General features: G+C 44.8%; 1 protein-coding gene across 1 annotated transcript in view; it reads right to left on the bottom strand.

The window, feature by feature from the left end:
- Positions 1 to 16,661, bottom strand: part of LOC139399188 (tyrosine-protein kinase Lck-like) — a 46,366-nt gene extending 29,705 nt beyond the window's left edge. The window contains exons 1-7 of the mRNA XM_071144704.1: positions 16,426 to 16,661; positions 15,266 to 15,408; positions 6,389 to 6,419; positions 5,923 to 6,016; positions 5,614 to 5,712; positions 4,233 to 4,336; positions 3,692 to 3,841 (exon numbers count right to left, since the gene is read on the bottom strand). Coding sequence (XP_071000805.1) covers positions 3,692 to 3,841; positions 4,233 to 4,336; positions 5,614 to 5,712; positions 5,923 to 6,016; positions 6,389 to 6,419; positions 15,266 to 15,358 — 571 coding nt within the window. The 5' untranslated portion in view covers positions 15,359 to 15,408; positions 16,426 to 16,661. The remainder of the gene's footprint in view (positions 1 to 3,691; positions 3,842 to 4,232; positions 4,337 to 5,613; positions 5,713 to 5,922; positions 6,017 to 6,388; positions 6,420 to 15,265; positions 15,409 to 16,425) is intronic.
- Positions 16,662 to 17,523: the final 862 nt, after the last annotated feature.

Genomic DNA, 17,523 nt, shown 5'->3' with positions numbered 1-17,523 from the left:
GGTACTGGTACTCCCTGTATATAGCTCCACATTGACTTGGTACTGGTACTCCCTGTATATAGCTCCACATTGACTTGGTACTGGTACTCCCTGTATATAGCTCCACATTGACTTGGTACTGGTACTCCCTGTATATAGCTCCACATTGACTTGGTACTGGTACTCCCTGTATATAGCTCCACATTGACTTGGTACTGGTACTCCCTGTATATTGCTCCACATTGACTTGGTACTGGTACTCCCTGTATATAGCTCCACATTGACTTGGTACTGGTACTCCCTGTATATAGCTCCACATTGACTTGGTACTGGTGCTCCCTGTATATAGCTCCACATTGACTTGGTACTGGTACTCCCTGTATATAGCTCCACATTGACTTGGTACTGGTACTCCCTGTATATAGCTCCACATTGACTTGGTACTGGTACTCCCTGTATATAGCTCCACATTGACTTGGTACTGGTACTCCCTTTATATAGCTCCACATTGACTTGGTACTGGTACTCCCTGTATATAGCTCCACATTGACTTGGTACTGGTACTCCCTGTATATAGCTCCACATTGACTTGGTACTGGTACTCCCTGTATATTGCTCCACATTGACTTGGTACTGGTACTCCCTGTATATAGCTCCACATTGACTTGGCACTGGTACTCCCTGTATATAGCTCCACATTGACTTGGTACTGGTACTCCCTGTATATAGCTCCACATTGACTTGGTACTGGTACTCCCTGTATATAGCTCCACATTGACTTGGTACTGGTACTCCCTGTATATAGCTCCACATTGACTTGGTACTGGTACTCCCTGTATATAGCTCCACATTGACTTGGTACTGGTACTCCCTTTATATAGCTCCACATTGACTTGGTACTGGTACTCCCTGTATATAGCTCCACATTGACTTGGTACTGGTACTCCCTGTATATAGCTCCACATTGACTTGGTACTGGTACTCCCTGTATATAGCTCCACATTGACTTGGTACTGGTACTCCCTGTATATAGCTCCACATTGACTTGGTACTGGTACTCCCTGTATATAGCTCCACATTGACTTGGTACTGGTACTCCCTGTATATAGCTCCACATTGACTTGGTACTGGTACTCCCTGTATATAGCTCCACATTGACTTGGTACTGTTACTCCCTGTATATAGCTCCACATTGACTAGGTACTGTTACTCCCTGTATATAGCTCCACATTGACTAGGTACTGGTACTCCCTGTATATAGCTCCACATTGACTAGGTACTGTTACTCCCTGTATATAGCTCCACATTGACTAGGTACTGTTACTCCCTGTATATAGCTCCACATTGACTTGGTACTGGTACTCCCTGTATATAGCTCCACACTGACTTGGTACTGGTACCCCCTGTATATAGCTCCACTCTGACTTGGTACTGGTACCCCCTGTATATAGCCTCCAGAGTGACTAGGTACTGGTACTCCCTGTATATAGCTCCACATTGACTTGGTACTGGTACTCCCTGTATATAGCTCCACATTGACTAGGTACTGGTACTCCCTGTATATAGCTCCACATTGACTAGGTACTGGTACTCCCTGTATATAGCTCCACATTGACTTGGTACTGGTACTCCCTGTATATAGCTCCACACTGACTTGGTACTGGTACCCCCTGTATATAGCTCCACACTGACTTGGTACTGGTACCCCCTGTATATAGCCTCCAGAGTGACTAGGTACTGGTACTCCCTGTATATAGCTCCACATTGACTAGGTACTGGTACTCCCTGTATATAGCTCCACATTGACTTGGTACTGGTACTCCCTGTATATTGCTCCACATTGACTTGGTACTGGTACTCCCTGTATATAGCTCCACATTGACTTGGTACTGGTACTCCCTGTATATAGCTCCACATTGACTAGGTACTGGTACTCCCTGTATATAGCTCCACATTGACTTGGTACTGGTACTCCCTGTATATAGCTCCACATTGACTTGGTACTGGTACTCCCTGTATATAGCTCCACATTGACTTGGTACTGGTACTCCCTGTATATAGCTCCACATTGACTTGGTACTGGTACTCCCTGTATATAGCTCCACATTGACTTGGTACTGGTACTCCCTGTATATAGCTCCACATTGACTTGGTACTGGTACTCCCTGTATATAGCTCCACATTGACTAGGTCCTGGTTCTCCCTGTATATAGCCTCCACATTGACTAGGTACTGGTACTCCCTGTATATAGCCTCCACATTGACTAGGTACTGGTTCTCCCTGTATATAGCTCCATTCTTGTGTATTGTATTCCTCTTATGCTACAAATACATATATTCTACATCGTTGGAAAGGGCTCATAAGCAACCATTTCATTGTAGTCTACAACCGTTGTATGATTTCATGAGAGAACCTATCTGACTTACGAATGTGTCTGGGGGGGGGCTGGTTATTTGGTCATAAGGCCACCACAATAGATTAGAAAACACTGCTCACCTCGACAGGAAATGAAGCAGTTCACAACATGAGGCAGAGAACCTCCTTAAAGCTTCCAATCAAGAAGACTTTACTTCACTATATATGAAGAGTTGACGTACTTTCTGCCAGCTGATAGTAAGATCCTCATCCTCTCATACGGGTAACGTATAGATGTAGGTTGGCCTCTTTGGTCTATTTTACATGTAAGGAAGTCAAGTTGTTATGTTTTGTTGAAGCTGTGATAAGGTAAGAGATTGTTCATTAAGCAGTGACAGCACGTTGCGCAATCACAAGTGAACCACGACGACCACCACCGCCAAAAACATCGGTGTAGTTAGCTGGTTTACTTTGAAATGCTACGCGATGATCGGATTCCAGTCTACGGCTTTTTACTCCTTGACCTTTAAAGAGGTCAAATGAACTTTAACCTCAAACCCTCCTTATGTTATTTTTTTCTTGTTTTGTTTCTAAAAAGGTGTTCTTTACCCCCAGGACACTTCAACAGTAGACTATCCAGGGGATATAAAGAGAAAGAAATATATAACCAGGATCAAACCCGGGTCTGTATTATGGGGTATTGTGATGTCATTATGGGGTATTGTGATGTCATTATGGGGTATTGTCATGTCATTATGGGGTATTGTGATGTCGTTATGGAGTATTGTGATGTCATTATGGGGTATTGTGATGTCGTTGTGGAGTATTGTGATGTCATTATGGGGTATTGTGATGTCGTTGTGGAGTATTGTGATGTCATTATGGGGTATTGTGATGTCGTTATGGAGTATTGTGATGTCATTATGGGGTATTGTGATGTCATTATGGGGTATTGTGATGTCATTATGGGGTATTGTGATGTCGTTATGGAGTATTGTGATGTCATTATGGGGTATTGTGATGTCGTTGTGGAGTATTGTGATGTCATTATGGGGTATTGTGATGTCGTTATGGAGTATTGTGATGTCATTATGGGGTATTGTGATGTCATTATGGGGTATTGTGATGTCATTATGGGGTATTGTGATGTCGTTGTGGAGTATTGTGATGTCATTATGGGGTATTGTGATGTCGTTGTGGAGTATTGTGATGTCATTATGGGGTATTGTGATGTCGTTGTGGAGTATTGTGATGTCATTATGGGGTATTGTGATGTCATTATGGAGTATTGTTATGGTCATATGAACTTTAACCTCAAATATATAACCTTGATGTTCGTGGTCATTTTTAACTCACGGGTATAGTACTTGACCAGCTCCTGCAGGGAGGAGAAGGAGGTGGACGGAGAGATGTAGAACCCTCCGTTATCCAGGGAACGGATCTTGTAGTGCTTCACCACATCCCCATGCTCCAGCCCTACGTCTCTGATGGACAGGGAGAGAGCACCTTTTGGGGCGACATGTCAATGACACATACAGTGTGTTAGTGTGTTAGATATTACTGAGCGCGTCGGAACTAGAAGCACAAGCATTTCGCTACACTCCCATTAACATCTGCTAAACCATGTGTATGTGACCAATACAATTTGATTAGCTTACAGCTTTATGAGGCTTTTTTTTTTTTTCAGTCCTTGATATCAGCTTGTATCAGTTTGTTTAATGTCTATGTCATTTCTGTTAATGCCAATTATATGGTTATACGTACAAGATGGACGATTTGACCATTCCAAGTATTTCTGTATTATATTTTTGGAGCTATTTTCAATTTAAAAAAATGTTGTGTTGTTCTGAAAATGGCAATGTTGTACTTTAAAAAAGGCAGAGAGGATGATTCTGACCTTTGGTGGTCTCACTCTCTCGAACTAGAAATGACCCGGCTTTATTCCCCGGAGCCAGGAGCAGACGCTCTGTCTCTCTACGACTCAGGTCCTTGAAAAACCATCTACAATACATGGAAGAACAGGGAAGTGTCGCCAAATAATGTGTTACATACTTAGCATATTGATACAGGAAGCATATTGATACAGGAAGCATATTGATACAGGAAGCATATTGATACAGGAAGCATATTGATACAGGAAGCATATTGATACAGGAAGCATATTGATACAGGAAGCATAGTGATACAGGAAGCATGTTGATACAGGAAGCATAGTGATACAGAAAGCATATTGATACAGGAAGCATACTGATACAGGAAGCATACTGATACAGGAAGCATATTGATACAGGAAGCATGTTGATACAGGAAGCATAGTGATACAGAAAGCATACTGATACAGGAAGCATACTGATACAGGAAGCATACTGATACAGGAAGCATACGGATACAGGAAGCATATTGATACAGGAAGCATATTGATACAGGAACCATATTGATACAGGAAGCATAGTGATACAGGAAGCATATTGATACAGGTAGCATAGTGATACAGGAAGCATATTGATACAGGAAGCATACTGATACAGGAATCATACTGATACAGGAAGAATATTGATACAGGATGTATATTGATACAGGAAGCATAGTGATACAGGAAGCATATTGATACAGGAAGCATAGTGATACAGGAAGCATATTGATACAGGAAGCATACTGATACAGGAAGCATAGTGATACAGGAAGCATACGGATACAGGAAGCATATTGATACAGGAAGCATACGGATACAGGAAGCATACTGATACAAGAAGCATATTGATACAGGAAGCATATTGATACAGGAAGCATATTGATACAGGAAGCATACTGATACAGGAAGCATACTGATACAGGAAGCATACGGATACAGGAAGCATATTGATACAGGAAGCATACGGATACAGGAAGCATACTGATACAAGAAGCATATTGATACAGGAAGCATATTGATACAGGAAGCATACGGATACAGGAAGCATACTGATACAGGAAGCATATTGATACATTAAGCATATTGATACAGGTAGCATACGGATACAGGAAGCATACTGATACAGGAAGCATACTGATACAGGAAGCATATTGATACAGGAAGTATATTGATACAGGAAGCATACGGATACAGGAAGCATACTGATACAGGAAAGGAAAGTGTTTTTAATTTCCTGTCAACACAACTCAGTTCATTTATAATGATCTATGGTGAAGTATGTATTGTAAACGTATGATAACCATGCTCAAAGTGTTAAATTATCAAAAAGAAAATGGCTGACTTGTGTCAGAGCAGATTCACTTACTTTTCTATTTCTAGGGTGTCTACTCTGGCCACGTACGTACATGGGATGCACCCCTCCTCTCCCGTCACCAGTGACTTAGCAAGCCACCAGTCCCCATTCCTTCAAAGAACAACAACAGAGCACGTTTTGTCTATTTCCTTACACGTCAAAATGAGCCACGTAACGGTGCCTCCAAAGGATACTGCTATCCTGTATTATCACCCTGAGGATATGATATCAGACTATTGTCTGAGAACCCAAACGTCGGCGTGACACCTCCCTAATGTAATAATGAGTGACCGTGTTGTTGTAAATCAGCACTGTACTCACTCCTGGAGGATCTGAAGCCTCTCTCCCTTTCTGAACGGTAGGTCCTGGTCCATGGTTGGTTTGAAGTCGTGCAGAGCAATGACAACGTCTTCGTCTGGAAGGGACAGGAATATGTGTAAAGGTGAAGTTTGCTTAATATCAAGAAATGAGGGTTTCGTATCAACAAAACTCTGACAATAGTCGTCATTGTAAAAGGGTTTGCAAAATGACGTTCTGAAACAGGTTGACAAATGATGTTCTGAAACAGGTTGACAAATTACATTCTGAAACAGGTTGACAATTGATGTTCTGAAACAGGTTGACAATTGATGTTCTGAAACAGGTTGACAAATTACATTCTGAAACAGGTTGACAAATTACATTCTGAAACAGGTTGACAAATTATGTTCTGAAACAGGTTGACAAATTACATTCTGAAACAGGTTGACAAATTACATTCTGAAACAGGTTGACAATTGTAACTTACCATTACCAGAGGCCTGTTCCGTATTGTGTGCCTGAGTGGAGAAAATATATTTGTGAGAATGATAAGATGTCATTATTCATAAAGACACCAAATAAATCTAGAAAAATCTGTAACCTTATTAATCCCTGATTCACATCTATGATGTCATACACGAAGAAAAAAAAACTCTATTATATCTATACTCTATATGTTACTCTATTGTCAAATCAGATCAAATAAACGTCCTGTTTGGAGAAAGGGTGGAATGAAGTGTCCACTTCCGTTACTCTATTGTCAAATCAAATCAAAGGTCACGTGCTCTGAATATGGTGAAATGCTTACTTTACAAGCCCTTTTGACCAACAATGCACAATTAAGAAAATAGAGTTAAGAAAAGACTTACTAAATAAGCTAAAACAAAATCAAACAACAATATTGAGGCTAAATACAAGGGGTACTGGTAACAATTCAATGTGCGGTAGGTGGGGGTAAAGGTTAGTGGAGGTCATTTGTAGACTATATACAGGGGGTTCCGGTACAGAGTCAATGTGGAGGCTATATACAGGGGGTTCCGGTACAGAGTCAATGTGGAGGCTATATACAGGGGGTACTGGTACAGAGTCAATGTGGAGACTATATACAGGGGGTTCCGGTACAGAGTCAATGTGGAGGCTATATACAGGGTATTACGGTACAGAGTCAATGTGGAGGCTATATACAGGGTATTACGGTACAGAGTCAATGTGGAGGCTATATACAGGGGGTACCGGTACAGAGTCAATGTGGAGGCTATATACAGGGGGTTCCGGTACAGAGTCAATGTGGAGGCTATATACAGGGGGTACCGGTACAGAGTCAATGTGGAGGCTATATACAGGGGGCACCGGTACAGAGTCAATGTGGAGGCTATATACAGGGGGTACCGGTACAGAGTCAATGTGGAGGCTATATACAGGGGGTACCGGTACAGAGTCAATGTGGAGGCTATATACAGGGGACACCGGTACAGAGTCAATGTGGAGACTATATACAGGGGGTTCCGGTACAGAGTCAATGTGGAGGCTATATACAGGGGGTACCGGTACAGAGTCAATGTGGAGGCTATATACAGGGGGTACTGGTACAGAGTCAATGTGGAGACTATATACAGGGGGTTCCGGTACAGAGTCAATGTGGAGGCTATATACAGGGTATTACGGTACAGAGTCAATGTGGAGGCTATATACAGGGTATTACGGTACAGAGTCAATGTGGAGGCTATATACAGGGGGTACCGGTACAGAGTCAATGTGGAGGCTATATACAGGGGGTTCCGGTACAGAGTCAATGTGGAGGCTATATACAGGGGGTACCGGTACAGAGTCAATGTGGAGGCTATATACAGGGGGTTCCGGTACAGAGTCAATGTGGAGGCTATATACAGGGGGTACCGGTACAGAGTCAATGTGGAGGCTATATACAGGGGGTTCCGGTACAGAGTCAATGTGGAGGCTATATACAGGGGGTACCGGTACAGAGTCAATGTGGAGGCTATATACAGGGGGTACCGGTACAGAGTCAATGTGGAGGCTATATACAGGGGGTACCGGTACAGAGTCAATGTGGAGGCTATATACAGGGGGTTCCGGTACAGAGTCAATGTGGAGGCTATATACAGGGGGTACCGGTACAGAGTCAATTTGGAGGCTATATACAGGGGGTACTGGTACAGAGTCAATGTGGAGGCTATATACAGGGGGTACCGGTACAGAGTCAATGTGGAGGCTATATACAGGGGGTTCCGGTACAGAGTCAATGTGGAGGCTATATACAGGGGGTACCGGTACAGAGTCAATGTGGAGGCTATATACAGGGGGTTCCGGTACAGAGTCAATGTGGAGGCTATATACAGGGTATTACGGTACAGAGTCAATGTGGAGGCTATATACAGGGTATTACGGTACAGAGTCAATGTGGAGGCTATATACAGGGGGTACCGGTACAGAGTCAATGTGGAGGCTATATACAGGGGGTTCCGGTACAGAGTCAATGTGGAGGCTATATACAGGGGGTACCGGTACAGAGTCAATGTGGAGGCTATATACAGGGGGTTCCGGTACAGAGTCAATGTGGAGGCTATATACAGGGGGTACCGGTACAGAGTCAATGTGGAGGCTATATACAGGGGGTTCCGGTACAGAGTCAATGTGGAGGCTATATACAGGGGGTACCGGTACAGAGTCAATGTGGAGGCTATATACAGGGGGTACCGGTACAGAGTCAATGTGGAGGCTATATACAGGGGGTACCGGTACAGAGTCAATGTGGAGGCTATATACAGGGGGTTTCGGTACAGAGTCAATGTGGAGGCTATATACAGGGGGTACCGGTACAGAGTCAATGTGGAGGCTATATACAGGGGGTACTGGTACAGAGTCAATGTGGAGGCTATATACAGGGGGTACCGGTACAGAGTCAATGTGGAGGCTATATACAGGGGGTTCCGGTACAGAGTCAATGTGGAGGCTATATACAGGGGGTACCGGTACAGAGTCAATGTGGAGGCTATATACAGGGGGTTCCGGTACAGAGTCAATGTGGAGGCTATATACAGGGGGTACCGGTACAGAGTCAATGTGGAGGCTATATACAGGGGGTACCGGTACAGAGTCAATGTGGAGGCTATATACAGGGGGTACCGGTACAGAGTCAATGTGGAGGCTATATACAGGGGGCACCGGTACAGAGTCAATGTGGAGGCTATATACAGAGGGTTCCGGTACAGAGTCAATGTGGAGGCTATATACAGGGGGTACCGGTACAGAGTCAATGTGGAGGCTATATACAGGGTATTACGGTACAGAGTCAATGTGGAGGCTATATACAGGGTATTACGGTACAGAGTCAATGTGGAGGCTATATACAGGGGGTACCGGTACAGAGTCAATGTGGAGGCTATATACAGGGGGTTCCGGTACAGAGTCAATGTGGAGGCTATATACAGGGGGTACCGGTACAGAGTCAATGTGGAGGCTATATACAGGGGGTTCCGGTACAGAGTCAATGTGGAGGCTATATACAGGGGGTACCGGTACAGAGTCAATGTGGAGGCTATATATAGGGGGTACCGGTACAGAGTCAATGTGGAGACTATATACAGGGGGTTCCGGTACAGAGTCAATGTGGAGGCTATATACAGGGGGTACCGGTACAGAGTCAATGTGGAGGCTATATACAGGGGGGGTACCGGTACAGAGTCAATGTAGAGGCTATATACAGGGTATTATGGTACAGAGTCAATGTGGAGACTATATACAGGGGGGGTACCGGTACAGAGTCAATGTGGAGGCTATATACAGAGGGTACCGGTACAGAGTCAATGTGGAGGCTATATACAGGGGGTACCGGTACAGAGTCAATGTGGAGGCTATATACAGGGGGGGTACCGGTACAGAGTCAATGTGGAGGCTATATACAGAGGGTACCGGTACAGAGTCAATGTGGAGGCTATATACAGGGGGTACCGGTACAGAGTCTATGTGGAGACTATATACAGGGGGTACCGGTACAGAGTCAATGTGGAGGCTATATACAGAGGGTACCGGTACAGAGTCAATGTGGAGACTATATACAGGGGGTACCGGTACAGAATCAATGTGGAGGCTATATATAGGGGGTACCAGTACAGAGTCAGTGTGGAGGCTATACACAGGGGGTACCGGTACAGAGTCAATGTGGAGGCTATATACAGGGGGTACCGGTACAGAGTCAATGTGGAGGCTATATACAGAGGGTGCCGGTACAGAGCCAATGTGGAGACTATGTACAGGGGGTACCGGTACAGAGTCAATGTGGAGGCTATATACAGGGGGTACCGGTACAGAGTCAATGTGGAGGCTATATACAGGGGGTACCGGTACAGAGTCAATGTGGAGGCTATATACAGGGGGTACCGGTACAGAGTCAATGTGGAGGCTATATACAGGGGGTTCCGGTACAGAGTCAATGTGGAGGCTATATACAGGGGGTACCGGTACAGAGTCAATGTGGAGGCTATATACAGGGGGTACTGGTACAGAGTCAATGTGGAGGCTATATACAGGGGGTACCGGTACAGAGTCAATGTGGAGGCTATATACAGGGGGTTCCGGTACAGAGTCAATGTGGAGGCTATATACAGGGGGTACCGGTACAGAGTCAATGTGGAGGCTATATACAGGGGGTTCCGGTACAGAGTCAATGTGGAGGCTATATACAGGGTATTACGGTACAGAGTCAATGTGGAGGCTATATACAGGGTATTACGGTACAGAGTCAATGTGGAGGCTATATACAGGGGGTACCGGTACAGAGTCAATGTGGAGGCTATATACAGGGGGTTCCGGTACAGAGTCAATGTGGAGGCTATATACAGGGGGTACCGGTACAGAGTCAATGTGGAGGCTATATACAGGGGGTTCCGGTACAGAGTCAATGTGGAGGCTATATACAGGGGGTACCGGTACAGAGTCAATGTGGAGGCTATATACAGGGGGTTCCGGTACAGAGTCAATGTGGAGGCTATATACAGGGGGTACCGGTACAGAGTCAATGTGGAGGCTATATACAGGGGGTACCGGTACAGAGTCAATGTGGAGGCTATATACAGGGGGTACCGGTACAGAGTCAATGTGGAGGCTATATACAGGGGGTTCCGGTACAGAGTCAATGTGGAGGCTATATACAGGGGGTACCGGTACAGAGTCAATGTGGAGGCTATATACAGGGGGTACTGGTACAGAGTCAATGTGGAGGCTATATACAGGGGGTACCGGTACAGAGTCAATGTGGAGGCTATATACAGGGGGTTCCGGTACAGAGTCAATGTGGAGGCTATATACAGGGGGTACCGGTACAGAGTCAATGTGGAGGCTATATACAGGGGGTTCCGGTACAGAGTCAATGTGGAGGCTATATACAGGGGGTACCGGTACAGAGTCAATGTGGAGGCTATATACAGGGGGTACCGGTACAGAGTCAATGTGGAGGCTATATACAGGGGGTACCGGTACAGAGTCAATGTGGAGGCTATATACAGGGGGCACCGGTACAGAGTCAATGTGGAGGCTATATACAGAGGGTTCCGGTACAGAGTCAATGTGGAGGCTATATACAGGGGGTACCGGTACAGAGTCAATGTGGAGGCTATATACAGGGTATTACGGTACAGAGTCAATGTGGAGGCTATATACAGGGTATTACGGTACAGAGTCAATGTGGAGGCTATATACAGGGGGTACCGGTACAGAGTCAATGTGGAGGCTATATACAGGGGGTTCCGGTACAGAGTCAATGTGGAGGCTATATACAGGGGGTACCGGTACAGAGTCAATGTGGAGGCTATATACAGGGGGTTCCGGTACAGAGTCAATGTGGAGGCTATATACAGGGGGTACCGGTACAGAGTCAATGTGGAGGCTATATATAGGGGGTACCGGTACAGAGTCAATGTGGAGGCTATATACAGGGGGTACCGGTACAGAGTCAATGTGGAGGCTATATATAGGGGGTACCGGTACAGAGTCAATGTGGAGACTATATACAGGGGGTTCCGGTACAGAGTCAATGTGGAGGCTATATACAGGGGGTACCGGTACAGAGTCAATGTGGAGGCTATATACAGGGGGGGTACCGGTACAGAGTCAATGTAGAGGCTATATACAGGGTATTATGGTACAGAGTCAATGTGGAGACTATATACAGGGGGGGTACCGGTACAGAGTCAATGTGGAGGCTATATACAGAGGGTACCGGTACAGAGTCAATGTGGAGGCTATATACAGGGGGTACCGGTACAGAGTCAATGTGGAGGCTATATACAGGGGGTACCGGTACAGAATCAATGTGGAGGCTATATACAGGGGGTACCAGTACAGAGTCAATGTGGAGGCTATATACAGTGGGTACTGGTACAGAGTCAATGTGGAGGCTATATACAGGGGGTACCGGTACAGAATCAATGTGGAGGCAATATACAGGGGGTACCGGTACAGAATCAATGTGGAGGCTATATACAGGGGGTACCGGTACTGAGTCAATGTGGAGGCTATATACAGGGGGTAGCGGTACAGAATCAATGTGGAGGCTATATACAGGGGGTACCAGTACAGAGTCAATGTGGAGGCTATATACAGGGGGTACTGGTACAGAGTCAATGTGGAGGCTATATACAGGGGGTACCGGTACAGAATCAATGTGGAGGCTATATACAGGGGGTAGCGGTACAGAATCAATGTGGAGGCTATATACAGGGGGTACCGGTACAGAGTCAATGTGGAGGCTATATACAGGGGGTACCGGTACAGAGTCAATGTGGAGGCTATATACAGAGGGTACTGGTACAGAGTCAATGTGGAGACTATAAACAGGGGGTACCGGTACAGAATCAATGTGGAGACTATATACAGGGGGTACCGGTACAGAGTCAATGTGGAGGCTATATACAGAGGGTACCGGTACAGAGTCAATGTGGAGACTATATACAGGGGGTACCGGTACAGAATCAATGTGGAGGCTATATACAGGGGGTACCGGTACAGAATCAAAGTGGAGGCTATATACAGGGGGTACCAGTACAGAGTCAATGTGGAGGCTATATACAGGGGGTACCGGTACAGAGTCAATGTGGAGGCTATATACAGGGGTACCGGTACAGAATCAATGTGGAGGCTATATACAGGGGGTACCGGTACAGAGTCAATGTGGAGGCTATATACAGGGGGTACCAGTACAGAGTCAATGTGGAGGCTATATACAGGGGGTACCGGTACAGAGTCAATGTCTGGGGGCACCGGTGCCGAGGTAATTGAGATAATATGTACATGTAGGTAGAGTTATTAAAGTGACTATGCATAGATAATAACAGAGAGTAGCAGCAGCAAAGAAGGGGGGGGCAAAGCAAGTAGTCTGGGTAGCCATTTGATTAGATGTTCAGGAGTCTTATGGCTTGGGGGGGTAGAAGCTGTTTAGAAGCCTTTTGGACCTAGACTTTGTGCTCCGGTACCACTTGCCGTAAGGTAGCAGGGAGAATCAAATCAAATCAAATCAAATTTTATTTGTCACATACACATGGTTAGCAGATGTTAATGCGAGTGTAGCGAAATGCTTGTGCTTCTAGTTCCGACAATGCAGTAATAACCAACAAGTAATCTAACTAACAATTCCAAAACTACTGTCTTATACACAGTGGAAGGGGATAAAGAATATGTACATAAGGATATATGAATGAGTGATGGTACAGAGCAGCATAGGCAAGATACAGTAGATGGTATCGAGTACAGTATATACATATGAGATGAGTATGTAAACAAAGTGGCATAGTTAAAGTGGCTAGTGATACATGTATTACATAAGGATACAGTCGATGATATAGAGTACAGTATATACGTATGCATATGAGATGAATAATGTAGGGTAAGTAACATTATATAAGGTAGCATTGTTTAAAGTGGCTAGTGATATATTTACATCATTTCCCATCAATTCCCATTATTAAAGTGGCTGGAGTTGAGTCAGTGTCAGTGTCAGTGTGTTGGCAGCAGCCACTCAATGTTAGTGGTGGCTGTTTAACAGTCTGATGGCCTTGAGATAGAAGCTGTTTTTCAGTCTCTCAGTCTCTCAGTCTCTCGGTCCAGAACAATCTATGACTAGGGTGGTGGACAATTTTTAGGGCCTTCCTCTGACACCGCCTGGTATAGAGGTCATGGATGGCAAGAAGCTTGGCACGGGTGATGTACTGGGCCGTTCGCAATACCTTCTTTCTGGGATAATGGTGTTGATGTGAGCCATGATCAGCCTTTCCAAGCATTTCATGGCAACAGATGTGATTGCTATGGGTCGGTAGTCGTTTAGGCAGGTTACCTTAGTGTTCTTGGGCACAGGCACTATGGTGGTCTGCTTGAAACATGTTGGTATTACAGACTTGGACAGGGAGAGGTTGAAAATGTCAGTGAAGACACTTGACAGTTGGTCAGTGCATTCTGACAGTACACATCCTGGTAATCTGTCTGGCCCTGCGGCCTTGTGATTGTTGACCTGTTTAAAGGTCTTACTCACATTGGCTGGGTGTATATAGGTACTCACAGTGTGGTTGGAGGTGTTGGGTGTATATAGGTACTCACAGTGTGGTTGGACGTGTTGGGTGTATATAGGTACTCACAGTGTGGTTGGACGTGTTGGGTGTATATAGGTACTCACAGTGTGGTTGGAGGTGTTGGGTGTATATAGGTACTCACAGTGTGGTTGGACGTGTTGGGTGTATATAGGTACTCACAGTGTGGTTGGAGGTGTTGGGTGTATATAGGTACTCACAGTGTGGTTGGAGGTGTTGGGTGTATATAGGTACTCACAGTGTGGTTGGAGGTGTTGGGTGTATATAGGTACTCACAGTGTGGTTGGAGGTGTTGGGTGTATATAGGTACTCACAGTGTGGTTGGAGGTGTTGGGTGTATATAGGTACTCACAGTGTGGTTGGAGGTGTTGGGTGTTTATAGGTACTCACAGTGTGGTTGATGGATTTGGGTGTATGTCGGTACTCACAGTGTGGTTGGAGGTGTTGGGTGTATATAGGTACTCACAGTGTGGTTGGAGGTGTTGGGTGTTTATAGGTACTCACAGTGTGGTTGATGGATTTGGGTGTATGTCGGTACTCACAGTGTGGTTGGAGGTGTTGGGTGTATATAGGTACTCACAGTGTGGTTGGAGGTGTTGGGTGTTTATAGGTACTCACAGTGTGGTTGATGGATTTGGGTGTATGTCGGTACTCACAGTGTGGTTGGAGGTGTTGGGTGTATATAGGTACTCACAGTGTGGTTGGACGTGTTGGGTGTATATAGGTACTCACAGTGTGGTTGGAGGTGTTAGGTGTATATAGGTACTCACAGTGTGGTTGGTGGAGTTGGTGGTTTGAGAGCCTTTCCCTGGGTGGTGGATGTCGTCTTTCTGACGTTTCTGACCACTGCAGCTGGAACCCATCCTTTACAATGGTCTGATCCACACCAGTGTCTCTAGGGTCATGCCCTGTGCTGAAAATTAACACATCAATTAATCGATCGATCGATCAATCCATCAATCGATCAAATCAATCAATCAAATCAAATCAATTCATGTTACTTTCCCCAGAGGAGTGAAATTTGATTTGTGAAAAGTGGAAACATAATAAAAGTTTTTAAAAAACAAAGTCCATAAAAAAGAGTGTATCTATTATCCTCTGGGATTCAGTAAACTGAAATATTAAATTCACAGTCTGTCAGTTTGTGGATAGAACACAGAAAGCTAACATTATGTATCAGAACAGTTGCCAGTTCATCTTTAGGAACTGTTTACTGCCTGTAGCGTCCTGTATACACCTATGTCAAAGGAAGCTGTGGAAGGATCTGTGATGTAGGCTGCCATCTGAGGTGGCACCCTATTCCCTAGTGCACTACTATCAGTATGGGCCCTGGACAAAACTAGCGCACTATTTTGGGCATAGGGTGCCATGTGTGATACGACTCGGTTTACACTCTACAAGGTGTTGAAAAGCGTTTCACAGGGATGCTGGTCTCATGTCAACTCCAACGCTTCCCACAGTTGTGTCAAGTTGGCTGGATGTCCTTTGGGTGGTGGACCAATTATTGATACACGCGGGAAACTGTTGAGCTTTCTTGTGTTGCAGTTCTTGACACACTCAAACCGGTACGCCTTGCACCAACTGCCCCCTTGTTCAAAGACGCTTAAATATTTTTTGCCTTGCCCATTCACCCTCTGAATGGCACACGTACGCAATCCATGTCTCAGTTGTCTCAAGGCATAAACATCCTCATTTAACCTGTCTCCTCCCGTAGATTTAACAGGTGATATCAATAAGGAATCATAGCTTTCACCTGGATTCACCTGGTCAGTCTGTCATAATGTTTTGTGCAATCAGTGTATGATGCTTTAAAATATATAACATTATATCGGATCAAAAAAAGGTAAGAAAATATACTTTTTTACAAACAACACTAAAACACAATTTCAGATAGCTACAATATGAATTATTATAATTTATTCTTAAATACCTTGGAACTTGGTCTTCACTTGTGTCATCAAAAGCATTCCAGTTTGAAGTGTCTGCTATTTCCTTATTCAACTCTCTCTCTCTCTCTCTCTCTCTCTCTCTCTCTCTCTCTCTCTCTCTCTCTCTCTCTCTCTCTCTCTCTCTCTCTCTCATAACTCAAACCTTCAGAAGACACAAACACACAAACACACTGTTGAGCGCCCTGTGTCTATCCTTAGGGACAACATCAGTTGAACTAGATTAGACAGTAGTTGTTGTGTTTATTTATACTGATGGTCCACTCCCTTTCCTGCATTGGAATGGCCACATTGTGTGTGTGTGTGTGTGTGTGTGTGTGTGTGTGTGTGTGTGTGTGTGTGTGTGTGTGTGTGTGTGTGTGTGTGTGTGTGTGTGTGTGTGTGTGTGTGTGCTTGCGTGCTTGCGTGCTTGCGGGCGTCTCTGTGCATTGACGGTTTGCAGTGGTCATAATTGACTCGTTGACTACAATAACAATTATATTGGACTACTGATTTCTGTGTCTGATTTCTGTTATTAGGTGTTTGTGTGGAGGTAGGGATATAAATGCTAGTTTCTGTACTTCAACAGGATCTGCTATAGGATGTTGTTTACTAGCCAACAGTAATGCATTTCCTGATTGGGCTATTAAACTGTTCAAATCTGGTACTAGGGTATCTGGTACTAATCTGGTACCAGTAATCTGGTACTAATCTGGTACTAGGGTATCTGGTACTAATCTGGTACCAGTAATCTGGTACTAATCTGGTACTAGGGTATCTGGTACTAATCTGGTACCAGTAATCTGGTACTAATCTGGTACTAGGGACAGCTAGGGTCCTGTCTCAGACTGGTACTGTAAATAGGGTCCTGTCTCAGACTGATACTGTAAATAGGGTCCTGTCTCAGACTGGTACCGTAAATAGGGTCCTGTCTCAGACTGGTACTGTAAATAGGGTCCTGTCTCAGACTGGTACTGTAAATAGGGTCCTGTCTCAGACTGATACTGTAAATAGGGTCCTGTCTCAGACTGGTACCGTAAATAGGGTCCTGTCTCAGACTGGTACTGTAAATAGGGTCCTGTCTCAGACTGGTACTGTAAATA

Source organism: Oncorhynchus clarkii, unplaced genomic scaffold (genome assembly GCF_045791955.1).
Source record: "Oncorhynchus clarkii lewisi isolate Uvic-CL-2024 unplaced genomic scaffold, UVic_Ocla_1.0 unplaced_contig_11889_pilon_pilon, whole genome shotgun sequence".
In the NCBI taxonomy this organism is placed as follows: Eukaryota; Metazoa; Chordata; class Actinopteri; order Salmoniformes; family Salmonidae; genus Oncorhynchus; species Oncorhynchus clarkii.
The sequence above is the reverse complement of the archived record's forward strand: the minus strand, read 5'-3'. Positions and strand labels throughout refer to the sequence as shown.